The 14409-nt window shown below is 46.2% G+C and overlaps 1 protein-coding gene across 1 annotated transcript in view; it reads left to right on the forward strand.

Moving 5' to 3' along the window:
* The window catches only part of adora2aa (adenosine A2a receptor a), a 32871-nt gene extending 18688 nt beyond the window's left edge, over positions 1–14183 (forward strand). The window contains exon 3 of the mRNA XM_048611635.1: positions 11247–14183. Coding sequence (XP_048467592.1) covers positions 11247–12117 — 871 coding nt within the window. The 3' untranslated portion in view covers positions 12118–14183. The remainder of the gene's footprint in view (positions 1–11246) is intronic.
* Positions 14184–14409: the final 226 nt, after the last annotated feature.

A 14409-nucleotide genomic window follows, 5' to 3' on the forward strand; every position in this document is an offset into this window, starting at 1 on the left:
TCTGGCAGCATCTGTGGAGGAATAAACAGAGTTAACGTTTCGGGTCCTGTTCTGAGGAAGGGTCGCCGGACCTGAAACATTAACTCTGTTTTTTTTCCTCCACAGATGCTGCCAGACCTGCTGAGCTTTTCCAGCAACTTTGTTTTTGTTCACGAAGAAAATTGGTCATTTGTACCTCCCTGAACACCCTCTCACCCTTCATCCCTCACTGACCCTCCTTTCCTCACTTGCCTCCCTCCCTCTCCACTGACCTCACTCCCTCACTGACCTCCCTTGCTCCCTTTCTGACCACTTCCCTCCATAAAGGGGCTCCAATGTAAGACTGAGATGAGGAGGAATTTCTTCGCTTAGAGGGTCTCTGGAACTCCTTGCCACAGGGAGCTGTGGGGCAGATGCCTGGTGTATATTTACGGCTGAGATAGATACATTGTTGATCAGTCAGAAAATCAAAAGGCAGGAAAGTGGATGTGTGCAATGCCCTATTGAATCGCAGAGCAGGCTCGATGGACTAAATGGCCTACTCCTGTTCCTATTTCTGATGGTCTTAAATGAGTACCTCATGGCGGTGAATAAATACACAAAGGCTTCAGCTGTTCTGCGTGGAGACAGTGTTTATTTCAACAAATCTGTTTCCTTTCCAAAGTGACAGTCAGAAATTTGCAGTCGGTTGCTGTCTGCTGTTTCTGTTCTCTGAGAGATACTTCTGACGTCAACGCAAGAAATATTGAATGTAGCACAGCCCCATTTCCGGTGCCAGGTCCAGAACTAATCCTGAAGCTGGAGAACTTGGGGAAATAAATAGCGACAACTTGAAAAATGTCCATATTACAGAGGAGGAAGGGGTGCTGGACGTCTTAAAATTCATAAAGGGGATAAATCCCCATGACCTGATCAGGTGTATCCTAGAACTTGGTGGGAAGCTGGGGAATTAATTGCTCGTCCCCTTGCTGAGATATTTATATCATCAATAGCCACAGGTGAGGTGCCTGAAGACCAGAGGTTGGCTAACGTGGTGCCACTGTTTAAGAAAGTTGGTAGGGAAAAGCCAGGGAACTATAGACCGTTGAGTCTGACATTAGTGGTGGGCAAATTGTCACAAGGGAATCCTGAGGGACAGGATTTATATGTATCTGGAAAGGTGAGGATGGATTAGGGATAGTCAACATAGCTTTGTGGGTGGGAAATTGTGTCTCACTAACTTGATTTAGTTTTTTGAAGAAGCAACAAAGGGATTGATGAGGGCAAAGTGGTGGATGCAATCTATATGGACTTCAGTAAGGCATTTGACAAGGTTCTGCATGGTAGACTAGTTAGCAAGGTTGGATCACATGGAATACAGAGAAACAGAAGGTGTTGGCTTTTCAGGCTGAAAGCCTGTAACCAGCAGTCTGCCACAAGGATCGGTGCTGGGTCCACTGCTTTTTGTCATTTATATGAATAATTTGGATGTGAACAGAGGAGGTATGGTTGGTAAGTTTGCAGATGACACCAAACTTGGAGGTGTAGTGGACAGGGAAGAAGGTTACCTCAGAGAACAACAAGATCTTGATCAGATGGGCCAATGGGCTGAGGAGTGGCAGATAGAGTTTAATTTAGATAAATGTGAGGTGCTGCATTTTGTTGCAAATCAGGGCAGGACTTATACACTTAATAATAAGGTCCTGGGGAATGTTGCTGAACAAAGAGACCTTGGAGTGCAGGTTCATAGTTCCTTGAAAATGGAATCACAGGTAGACAGGATAGTGAAGAAGGCATTTGGTATGCTTACTTTTATTGGTCAGTGCATCGAGTACAGGAGTTGGGAGGTCATGTTGCGGCTGTACAGGACATTGGTTAGGCCACTTTTGGAACACTGCATGAAATTCTGGTCTCTCTGCTATAGGAAGGATGTTGTGAAACTTGAAAGGGTTCAGAAAATATTTACAAGTATGTTGCCAGGTTTGGAGGGCTTAAAATATAGGTGGAGGCTGAATAGGCTGGGGCTATTTTCCATAGAGGGTCAGAGGCTGAGGGATTTGTAGAAGTTTATAAAATCATGAGGGGCATAGATAGGGTGAATAGCCAAGGTCTTTTCCCCAGAGTAAAGGAATCCAAAACTAGAGGACATTGGTTTAAGTGTGAGAAGAAAGATTTAAACGGGACCTAAGGGTCAATTTTTTCACGCCGAGGGTGGTGCATGTATGGAACGAGCTCCCAGAGGACATGGTGGAGGCTGGTACGATTACAACATTGAAAAGGCATCTGGATAAGTATATGAACAGGAGGGGTTTAGAGGGATATGTGAAATGCTGGTAAATGGGACTAGATTAATTTAGGGAATCTGGTTGGCGTGGACGAGTTGGACCAAAGTGTCTGTCTCTATGCTGTACAGCTCTATGACTCTTATGATCCCCGGTAGAAAGGAAATCAACTCTCTCAGGCCTTGGGTGATAGTCTCTCTTTCATGCTCCCCAGCATTGACCTCAGAGACACAATGAGCTCCAGAGATGCATTAGCCGCTCTCCCTTTTTAGGGTCATCTTGGTGTCCTCTGCCTGAGTCTCGACCACAGCCTGTCCATGAGACCCCCCATTGTGAACTGTCTTCCCATCACATGCAGGAGCCCTGTGCCAATGAACATTACAGACGGAAATTAATAATGAACAGTACAGGAGCAGGGATGTCTTGCTGCAATTGTATAGGACCTTGGTGAGACCACACCTGGAGTATTGTGTGCAGTTCTGGTCTCCTTTTCTGAGGAAGGATGTTCTGGTGATGCAGGGAGTGCAACAAAGGTTTACCAGGCTGATTCCTGGGATGATAGGACTGACGTATGAAGAGAGATTGATCAGTTAGGTGTATATATTCACTAGAATTTAGAAGAATGAGGGAGGATCTCATGGAAACCTATAAAATTCTAAAAGCACTAGACAGGGTAAAAAGAGGAAGAATGTTCCTGATGACGAGTGAGTCCAGAGCCAGGGGTAACAACCTAAGGATATGGGTAGGCCATTTAGGACTAAATAAGGAGCAATGTCTTCGCCCACAGAGTGGTGAGCCTGTGGAACTGTCTGCTGCAGAAAGTGGTTGAGACCAAAACATTGAATCTTTTCAGGAGGGAGTTAGATATAGTTCTTGGGTCTAAAGGGATCAAAGGGTTTGGGCAGAAAGTGTGAACAAGGGACTGAATTAGATGATTACCATGATCATATTGAATAGGGGAGCAGGCTATCAGGACCGAAGGGCCGACTGGTCCTATTTTCTGTGTGTTTCAGAGAGAGTAGGAACTGCAGATGCTGGAGAATCTAAGATAACAAGGTGTAGAGCTGGATGAACGGAGCAGGAAAGCTGACGTTTCAGGCCTAGACCCTTCTTCTGAAGAAGGGTCCAGGCCCAAAACGTCAGCTTTCCTGCTCCTCTGATGCTGCTTGGCCTGCTATGTTCATCCAGCTCTACACCTTGTTGTCTCTATTTTCTATGTGTCTGTGTTATACACAGGATAAGCAGGATAACAGAGGCTGGAGTCTGTTACACAGGGTAATGGCTCTCTCTGAAGCATGTACTGTAACCCAGGCTGCCAGCCTTGTGCGTTGCAGTGTCTGAGATGCCCTCTTTTAGCTGAGGCATAAAATCAAGGTGCCATCTGCTCTCTCCACTAGATGAACAAACTGACCACAGCACCAAGACGCAGTGAGCCATTCAAGTGGAGGAAGTATAAAGGTATGTAGCAATAGTGGGGGACAGCATAGTTATGGGATATTATTCTCTGCAGCCCCAGAATGTGAATTGAGAAGGCTGTGCTGCCTGCCCGATGCCAAGGCTAAGGCCACCTCGGGGCTGGAGAGGAACTTGGAGTAGGAGAGGAAAGTTGTTGCCACTAACGTGGACCACACCATAGGGAGAACTAACAACGAGGCTTTTTTGAGGGAATATGAACAGCCAGACACTAAATTAGAAATCAGAACCACAAAGGTAATCATCTCAATGTTATTATCTGAGCCATGAGAAAATTGGCCCAAAATAAATCAGACGAGAGAGTTAAATACGTGTCTTAAAGATTGGTGCAGAAAAAATGGGTTTTGATTTATTGGGCTCTGTCACAGAACTGGGGAAAGACAGAGCTGATCCACTGTTGCAGCCTTCACCTCAACTGGACTGTTGTCAAATCCTAATAAATGATATAACCAGGGCTGTGGAGAGGGTGGCTTTTAAATGAAACAATGAGGGTGAGGGATCACTCAAGATTGTGTAAGATTTTATTTAAAAAGGCCTGGTTGCTAGAAATAGCAGTAAACCCGAGGACTGGTAGCTTCATAGAGTACAGCAAAGGAGGGCCAAGAAACTGATAAGGAGAGGCAGAAGAGAATATAAATGCAGTCTTGGAAAAAAGAATCATTAAACATGGACTGTAAAAGCTTCTCAAGCCATGTAAGAGGTAACATTTGGCTAAAATGAACGTGGGTACACTACAGGCAGAGTCAGGAAAATTTATAATGGGAAATAAGAAAAATGGCGTGAGAAGCTAAGTGATTATGTTGTCTGTTTTTACACTGAGGAAGATACAAGAAATCTCCCAGAAATAGAGATCCAAGTCACGAGGGAGAAGGAGGGGTTGAAAGAAATTAGCATCAGTAAGAAAACTGTACTGGAGAAATTAATGGGCTGAAATGAACACAGCAGGCCAAGCAGCATCAGAGGAGCAGGAAGGCTGATGTTTCAGGCCTAGACTCTCTGAAACAGCCTTACATCAGTAGTAGGGAAAATGCTAGAATCTAGAGTAAAAGGTAGGATAAGTAGAATACCTGGTTGATAATGATCTGATTGGACATGGTCAGCGTAGATTTGCAAATGGAAAATCGTATTTGATGAACTTGTTGGAGGTTTTTGAAGATCTTACTGACAAAATTGGTGAAGGAGAGCCAATGGACATAGTATACTAAGATTTCAGATAAAGTCCCCAACAGATGGATGGTTAGAAAGGTTAAAAAGCGTAGGATAGAAGATAATGCACTGGCCTGGATTAATGATTGGCTAACTGACAGAAAACAGTAGGAATACAGACAGTCCCCAGGTTATGAGTGCGTTCCATTCCTGAGTACATTTGTAAATCAAGTGGGAACACAGTACAGTCCAATATAAAATAGCCATTTGTAAATACAAGCAAATATTCACGTGTCGGATCTTTAAAAATAATCTTAATATGGAATTTCGTCTATAAGAATGAGAATTCAGGCCTTCATAAATCAGGAATCGCCTGTAAATGGATCATTCTCATGTTGGCAGGCTATGACTGGTGGTGCACCGCAAGGATCAGTACTTGCGCCCTGGCTATTCACTTTCTAAAGATATCAATGGTTTGGAGTTGGGGACCAGATCTAATATTTCCAAATTGGTAGATGAAACAAAGTTAAGTGAGAATTTGTGATGCAAGGAAGATGTAAAGCAGTTTCAGGAGAATTTGGACAGGGTTAATGAAAGGCCAAGAACATGACAGATGGAATACATAATGGACCAATGTTAGGTTATCCACTTTGATAGGAAGAACAGATGTACAGAGTCATTGTAAAATGGTACAAATAATACTAGATAGTTGTACAAAGGGACATTGGAGTTCCTGTCAATAAATCCTTGAAGGCTAACACGCAGACGTGGCAAGCTATTAGGAAGGCTAGCAGAATATTAGCATTTATGGCAAAAATATTTGAGGTCACAAGTAGTGAAGTCTAAATGTATCGACGCTTGGTCAGACTGTGCAGTGTGCGGTTCTGGTCTCTTTATCTCAGAAAAGATATTATTACCATAAAGGGAGTGCAACAAACGTTTAGCAGACTTGCTCCCGGGATGGCTAAGCTGTCCTATGGAGGGACAAACTGAAGGTGTATTCTCTAGAGTTTTAAAGAATGAGAGGTGATCTCACAGAAACCTACAAAATGCTTAAAGGGATAGACAGGGTAAATGCAATTAAGATGTTCCTCCAGTTGGTCAAATCAAGAGCCAGCAGGCATAAATCTTCTAAAAAAAAAAAAAAGGGCGATGCCACTTGGGTCTAAGATGCAGAGAAATTATTTTATTCAGAGGATTGTGAACATTTGGACTTCTCTACCACAGACTGAGACTCAGTCTTTGAGTATATATAAGGTAGAGATTGATAGATTTCCGATTATCAGTGATGTATAGGGTTATAGGATGAGTAAAACACTTGCAGTGTTCAATCAGCCAATGTTGTGTTGTAGAGCAGAGCAGGCTCGCTGGGCTGAATGGCTAACCCATGTTCCTATGTGAAGTGAGCTAGACAAACTTAGGAAGAAAGGACAGTGCAATAATACAGGGGAGCAATGCAGGTAATGAGAAACAGTGTGTGACACTTGAGAAATTGCTCATTGTTAGTGTGAAGAATTTGATTTTGGGGGTTATTGGTGTGAACACAATCAGCCTGGTAAACACATTGGGCTGTTCAGATGAACCAATCTTATTTGTGATCGGAAATGAATCAAATTTCTCCTTGTGGAATTGTATAAATCTAGAGGAACCAACAGTGTTTTTCAGATATGCTCGCCCAAAGATGTGAAATCGTTTTTGACTGCTTGTTCGCTATTCACACTGTTCATGATGTCTTCAGTGTTCATGGATTCTCTTGAAGGTGATTTAAAAATTACTCATAATTAGAACGTAACAACAGCTTTAGCAACATCTATTCCAGCTGAAAATAACCAGTCAGCTTGTGGCAGTTAACAGTGAGGTTTAAAACACTAATGGTAAGAGGAAGTGATTTTCTGATTATGGTTTAAAGCAATGAGCCAGTTTGATTCGGTGCAGGCTGTTATAGAGAAATGTGAGGATCGTCCTCAATGAACCAATGCTCTGCTTGTTCGGGTACCTGCAGCCATCTCCAATGGAATGGAATTAGCTCTCGGTGTGTGAGAGGGACAAGTGGAGGTCACAGGTCAAACTCATCAATCTAATGATTGCCAACACAAGAACATAATGACAGTCAAGGACAGTCTGTCACAGCTCACTGGATAACCCCCTCAGATCAATCTGCCAGAGCAACAACAGAGGAGCTATCTGTGTTCCCACACTATAGCCCACTCCCCACACTACAGCCCACAAACCACCCACAGCCCCCTACCCACACTACAGCCCACTCCCCAAGCTATAGCCCACTCCCCAACCACAGCCCCCTACCCACACTACAGCCTACTCCCCACACTACAGCCTACTCCCCACACTACAGGCTATTCCCCACACTACAGCCCACTCCCCACACTATAGTCCACTCTCCACCCACAGACCCCTGCCAGTGCTACAGCCCACTCCCCACACTACAGCCTCCTACCCACGCTACAGCCTACTCCCACCCCCCCCACAGCCTACTTCCCACGCTACAGCCCACTCCACCACCCTTCAGCCCACCCCACCACACTACAGTCCACTCTCCCACACTTCACGCCCAGATTTACTGATCCTCCCAGTGTCTGGATTTACTGACCCTCCCAGTTTGTGGAATGATTGATTCTCACAGTATCTGGAATGACTGATGTTCCCAGTGTCCTGGGAGACATGTCCTCCCTTTGCCAATCCCAATAAACAAATGGACCTTTTCTCTCCTTGTTGCCTAATGATTTGGTTGTTCTTCACTTCCCATGGTATATCTGAAACCTGTACCACATCCAGTCCTTGAATCACCAGCCAAAGGGAACAGCTTTTCTTTCTGTCTTTTCTAAACCTGTCACCACCTTGTCCACCTCAATCAAATCCCTCCACAACCTCCTTGCTCCAAGGAGAACAACCTCAGCTTCTCCAATATTACCTTGTAGCTAAGATCCCTCATCCCTAGAACAATCCTGGTGAATCTCAAGGACCCCCACATTCTCCCTAAAGTGTGGTGACCAGAACAACATTTCAGAGGACATGGGTGTCACTGACTGGCCAGCATTTATATCCTGTCCCTTGTTGCCCTTGAGAAGGTGGTGGTGAGCTGCCTTCATGAACTGCTGCAGTCCTCCTGCTATGGGTTGACCCACAAAATCCTTATGAAGGGAGTTCCAGTATTTTGACTCAGCAACAATGAAGGAACGCAAATATATTTCCAAGTTAGGATAGTGAGTGGCTTGAAGGGGATCTTTCACATGGTGGTGTTTCCATATGTCTGCAGCCCTTGTCCTTCTAGATGGAAGTGGTCGTGGGTTTGGAAGGTGCTGTCTCACGATATTTGATGAATTTCTGCAGTGCATCTTGTAGATTGTATACACTGCTGCTAGTGAGCATCAGTGGTGGAGGGAGTGTATGCTTGCGGATGTAGTGCCAGTCAAGCGGGCTGCTTTGTTCTGGATGGTGCCAAGCTTCTTGAGTGTTGTTGGGGCTGCACACATCCAGGCAAGTGGGGAGTATTCCATCACACTCCTGACTTGTGCCTTGTAGCTGGTGGACAGGCTCTGAGGAATCAGGAGGTGAGTTAATCATAGGAACACAGGAATTAGGAGCAGGAGCAGGCAATTCAGCCCTTAGAGCCCGCTCTGTCATTTAACATGATCATGGCTGATCTCAACTCCATTCTCCTGCTCCCTTTTGCTATTTCTTTCTTGAATCTGTTGATTGATTCTGCCTCCACCGCACCCTGGGGCAGTGAGTTGCACAGATTCACAATTCTCCGAGAGAAGTACTTTCTCCTCATCTTGGTTTGAACCTCACTCCTCTCACTGTATATCTATGAGACTGTTCAACATCCACCTTATCAATTCCCTTTAGTATTTTATATCCCTCAATCAGATCCCCTTTCATTCTTCTCAACTCCAGTGAGTACAAGCCCAAGCTATTCAACCTCTGATCATACAACAGCACTTTCATCCCTGGAATCAACTTGAAGAACCTTCCCTGAACTACATCCAGTGCCACCACATCCTTCCTCAAATAAGGAGACCAAAACTGGACACAGTACTCCAGGCGTGGACTCACCAGTGCCTTATATAATTGTAACAACACTTTTTACTCTTATAATCCAGTCCTTTTGCAATAAATGCTGCTGCAGTATTCCTCGCCTCTGACCTGCTGTGTAGCCACTGTATTTGTATGACTAGTCCAGTTGAGTTCCTGGTCAATGGTAACCCTCAGGATGTTGATAATGGATATAATACTTATTCTAATATAATTAGGGGAGGCGATGGCCTAGTGGTATTTTCGCTAGACTGTTAATCTAGAGACAAAGACAAAGTTGCTGGAAAAGCTCAGCAGGTCTGGCAGCATCTGTGAAGGAAAAAACAGAGTTAACGTTTCGGGTCCGGTGACTCTTCCTCAGAACTTCCGCAGTTCTTTTGGTTTTTATTTTGTTAATCCAGAGATTCAGGTATTGTCCTGGGGACGTGGGTTTGAATCCTGCCACAGCAGATCGTGGAAACGAAATTCAATTAAAAAATCTGGAATTAAGAGCGTAATGATGACCATGAATTAATTGGTAGCTCACTAAAGTGGCGGCCTGGTGGCTCAGTGGTTAGCACTGCTGTCCCACAGCACCAGAGACCCAGGTTCAACTCTACCCTTGGATGACTGTCGGTGTGGAGTTTGCACATTGTCCCCATGCCTGCGTGGGTTTCCTCCGGGTGCTCCGGTTTCCTCCCATAGTGCAGGGATGTGCAGGCTAGTTGGATTAGTCATGGGAAATGCAGGGTTACACAGATGAGGTGGGTCTGGGGGGGTTTGCTCTTCAGAGGTTTGGTGTGGACTTGAGCCAAATGGCCCGCTTCCACACTGTAGGGATTCTATGATTCTAATGTCTGGCCTACATCTGACTCCAGACCCACAACAATGCAGTTGACTCATAAACTGCCGTCTGGGAAATTAGGGATTGGCAATAAATGTTGGCCAAGCCAGCGATGTCCTCATCCCATGAATGAATAATAAAAAAAATACAAAAACAGAAGTTGCTGGAAAAGCTCAGTGGGCCTGGCAGCATCTGTGAAGAGAATAAATCAGAGTTAACGTTTCGGGTCTGGTGACCCTTCATCAGAACTTGTTTCAGTTTTTATTTGATTAAAAAAAATACCCTAGGTGTGGTCATGGAGGCTCAGCATAATGTCTCTGCTTTTATATTCAGTGTCTCTATTTATGAAGCTCAAGATCCCAAATGTTTTGCTCACCACTTTCCCCCATGTCCTGCTCCCTGTAAAGATCTGTGCACATGGAACTCCAGATCTCTTTGACCCTATGCCATCTTTAGAACCATGTTGTTAAGTCTATATTGGATCTCCCTGTCAGTTCTGCCAAGCTGCACCAATTCACTCTTTTGGCTTAATCCTTCTGCCACATGTTTGCCTATTTTGTTAGCCTCTCTATGTCCTGTTGCAGTTAATCCTTATAATCCTCACTGTTTTCCCCTACCTCTGTGTTTGGTATCTTTGGGGAATTTTAATGCGTTCCAATATCCAAGTCCCAGAAGAAGTTTGTGAAAGTAACTCCTGATCCTATTACTGGGGTTAATGGTCCAATGTGCTGCTGTGCAAACGTGACCAATGAGCTGTCGCCTGGATTCCTGTCTCATTGACCTGTGGGATCCCACCTCCAAGAGCTGCTGAACAACTGGAGGGTAGGCAGCACAGCCGTCTTACTGGTGCCACCAAGAACAGTGGTCACCATTGGGACTGTGCCTGGCTGAGAAGGTGCTTGTCCTCTCAACCAGGTCAGTGAAGCCCAGGCCAAGATCAGTCAGGCACGCCCTAGCATGGAAGGCATTGGAGGGTGCCCTCCATGAGAGTGCCAGTTGGAAGGGTCATCTGTTCCTGAACCCAGGAAGCCGAAGGACTTGCCTAAATCTGTTAGGGCAAGATTGGCCATTGAACTGGTTTCATTGTCCTGTGGGTGGGACAGCCATCCTGTCACTTGCCCTTTGCTGCCAATGGCATGGAGCAGCAAGAGAACAGCACCCCTCACAACCCCTCCCCCATTCTTGTCAAACACGTTGCCTTCCTTTACCACTATCTGGACCCTGCCTTCGCCTCACCTTCCCCCACCTCCCAGCCCATCCCTCAAGGCTAGGAAACATCCAGGGGAAGGGGCACTGGGTACAAGGGCACATCCTGGTGACTATTAACACCACCCAACAATGGAGCAGCACCTTTCAGAGAGTATCAATCCATCAAGAAGGAGAGCTCATAACAGCGAGGTACAAAATGTTCGATTTCCAGTTGTTAAGAAACCGCGGTTGATCTTATTACTCAGTTGCACTGGTTTCAAAGCTTGCCCGATGCTGAGCTGCCCAATCACTTGTCGTTGCAGGTACAACAGCCTGGTGACTGGCCAGCGGGCCAGGGGCATCATCTGTGTCTGCTGGATCCTGTCCTTCATGATCGGCTTGACCCCGATGCTGGGCTGGAATCAGTCCAACTGTGAGCTCACCATGAAGCTGAACAGGACTGAAGGCTGCAGGGATGGCATGGTGTCCTGCTTGTTCGAGGAGGTGGTCACCATGGATTACATGGTGTATTATAACTTCTTCGCCTGCGTCTTGATGCCCTTGCTCATCATGTTTGGCATTTACTTGAGGATCTTCATGGCAGCTCGCCATCAACTCAAGCAGATGGAGTTTAAGGTCACAGCCATTGAGAAGAGCAGGTCCACCCTTCAGAAGGAGGTGCACGCTGCCAAGTCTTTGGCCATCATTGTGGGTCTCTTCGCTGTCTGCTGGCTGCCACTGCACATCATTAACTGCGTCAACCTCTTCTGTGAGAACTGTCGTCCCCCAGCCTGGATCATGTACTTTGCCATCATCCTGTCCCACGCCAACTCTGTGGTCAACCCCCTCATTTACGCGTACCGCATCCGAGAGTTCCGTCAGACCTTCCGCAAGATTCTGAGGAAGCACATCCTGAGGAAGCCGGAGCAGGTGCTGCAAACGCCGTGCATGAGGAGCTCCACCCATGGAGGGGGCGGGAGCGCTCAGCTCAATGGTGGTGTTTTTGATCTGGTGAACACCTGCTCCCATGACGTGATGGAGAAAGATCCCCAGCAGAACGGACATGCCCTGGATTTCCAGCCTCCTGGGTGCCCGGGGGAACAGGATGCAGAGGAGGAGGAGAACACTGAGGGTCAGCTCCACACTGTCTCCGTGCAACAGACTCCCTGCTCAACTCTCGCCAAAGTCTCCTGACCCTCTGTCAAGTGAGGCTCTAACTTGTTCCAACGACAAGGTGAATGGTTGCGATGGCAACAAGTAAAAGAGGAGAGAGGGAGAGAGAGCACAAAAGAGGGAGGGAGGGATGCACAGAGAGAGAGGGAGAGAAAGAGAGAGAAAGAGAGTGACAACATGCCAATGGGACATAAAGGACACATGTTTGGAGGTCACGGAGTGGGTCAGAGCTTTGATAGCAGCTCAGTGTGAAGCTTACGTTACTCGAATGCCTTGTGTATTTGTTTAGCTTCCTCTGGTGCAATGCCAGGCTGCTGCCTCTTACCTGGACCCATTGGTGGCACAGCTGGTGGGGAGGCAGTGGGGTGGGAATGGGGGACTGCGCCCCTGGCAACAACGCTGTGTGTTCTTGTCGTCTTGTATATTCCTGTCTGTAAACTGTCGCCTGTAGAGTTTTGTGCGGTGTTTACATGAGTCCGTGTGGATCAGGGGAGTGCAGTCTGAGGCACTGACTGTACACAGGGACATGACCGACTCACTCACATCACGCCTGCTTCCTCGAGGCCCTTAGGCAGCCAATGGTTTGGGAGTGTCTCCTCCTCACATGCTCGATAGCAGTTTGATTGTGAAACAATCAATCATTCCGGAAGTAAATTGCAAGCTAGGTATCACCTTCACATGGAGGTCTCAGCTCAACCCAGGCTGCAGCATGTTACTGGAGTTTGACTGCATTATTTTGAGAAATCTGACAGAGAGGGAGTCAATCAGACACTTGTAGGGAAAGGGGCCCTGATGTCATGGGGAGGGACAGTGATGTCATGGGGAAATAGGGTGATGATGTCATTGAGGCTGACACAATGATGTCATTGGGGGCTGAGGCAGTTACATCATAAGGAGGTGAGGCCGTGATGTCATGGGGAATGGGGTGGTGATGGCATTGAGGCTGACACAATGATGTCATTGGGGGTTGAGGCAGTTACATCATAAGGAGGTGAGGCAGTGATGTCATGCGGTTAAGTAGCAATGTCATTGGTTGGGACAGTGATGTCATGGTGGGGGGTTGGGCCAGTGACATCACATGGGGCTGATGGGTTGAGGACAACGTTGGAAGGGACGATCTGGTTGCAGTTGGAATAGAACTTCTCCGTTTAAAAAGGAAGGTACTGGCAACAAACAGTTCAACAAAGTTTCACTGGGCTCTGCCGAAGGGATTCACTTTTTAACACAGGTTGGGTTTTTGTTCATTAGAGTTTAGAAGAATGATGGGTGATCTTATTCAAACAGAGAAGATTCTGAGGAGGCTTGACTGGATATATTGAGAAAGAGGTGACTTTGTGAAGGTGGAAGCCATTTCGATGCAAATGGTTAATGACTGCATGAACTTCTTCCATGTTGAAAGACAAAGAAGGGACAGTGACATTACAGGATTGGTGGGGGGCTAGTTGGGGAGTGACATTTTGGGAGGGTGTTGGCTGATGAGCGTGTTGATCTGTCTTGGCTAAAGCACCCTCAATGGTTAAAGCCTGGGACCTGCAGCTTGTCAAATATATGAGGGCTGGTACTCACAGGCTTGACACCAGCTTGTGTAATTGATCCTTAATGGGAATGTTTCTGGGTCCGTAATCCACAGGGCGAGAGTTGTAATCCCCCTCAAGGAAACCAGAGAAATTTAAATGTAGATAACTAAATTAGGAATAAAAAGCTGGTCTCGGTAATGGTGGCTATGCAAACTATGGTTTATCATATATTTAAAAAAGAACAATATGTCCACATATGTCCTTCCTACACATGACTCCTGACCGTCAGCAATGTGGTATATTCTTCACTGCCCTGTGAGATGTTAGGATAACCACGCAGTTATATTCTAGTTGTCACAGAGCCTTGCCCACACAGAAGCTGGTGGTTTCAGAGGCAGCTGCCCACCACCTTCTCCAGGGTGTTTCTGGGAATGGGCAGTAAAATGTACATCTTACTGCGGAGTGACAGCCCCCATCAATGAGCAAACCATCAGCCTGAGGAATGTCATTTGTTTATTACTGTTCTCATCGTACATTGGAAATCATTAAAAAAAGCCGTACAACAAGAAACAAGGAGTGAACTTTATTTCAACTGCTGCTGTCTTCTACATTCACAGAACACTGAGTCCAACAAGGACAGAGCAAACACCCTCAACAAACACTTCCCCTTTCACAGTGGAGAGAGCGGGCAACAGTCTGATGGAGGTGTGTGAAGGTATTTCTGGGTGTGCCAGGGGTGAGTGGGCGGCTGCTGTGAATGGCCAGTCCTCACTGAACAACATAAACCCACCCCCCC

Source organism: Rhincodon typus, chromosome 24 (genome assembly GCF_021869965.1).
Source record: "Rhincodon typus isolate 14 chromosome 24, sRhiTyp1.1, whole genome shotgun sequence".
NCBI classification, from domain to species: domain Eukaryota; kingdom Metazoa; phylum Chordata; class Chondrichthyes; order Orectolobiformes; family Rhincodontidae; genus Rhincodon; species Rhincodon typus.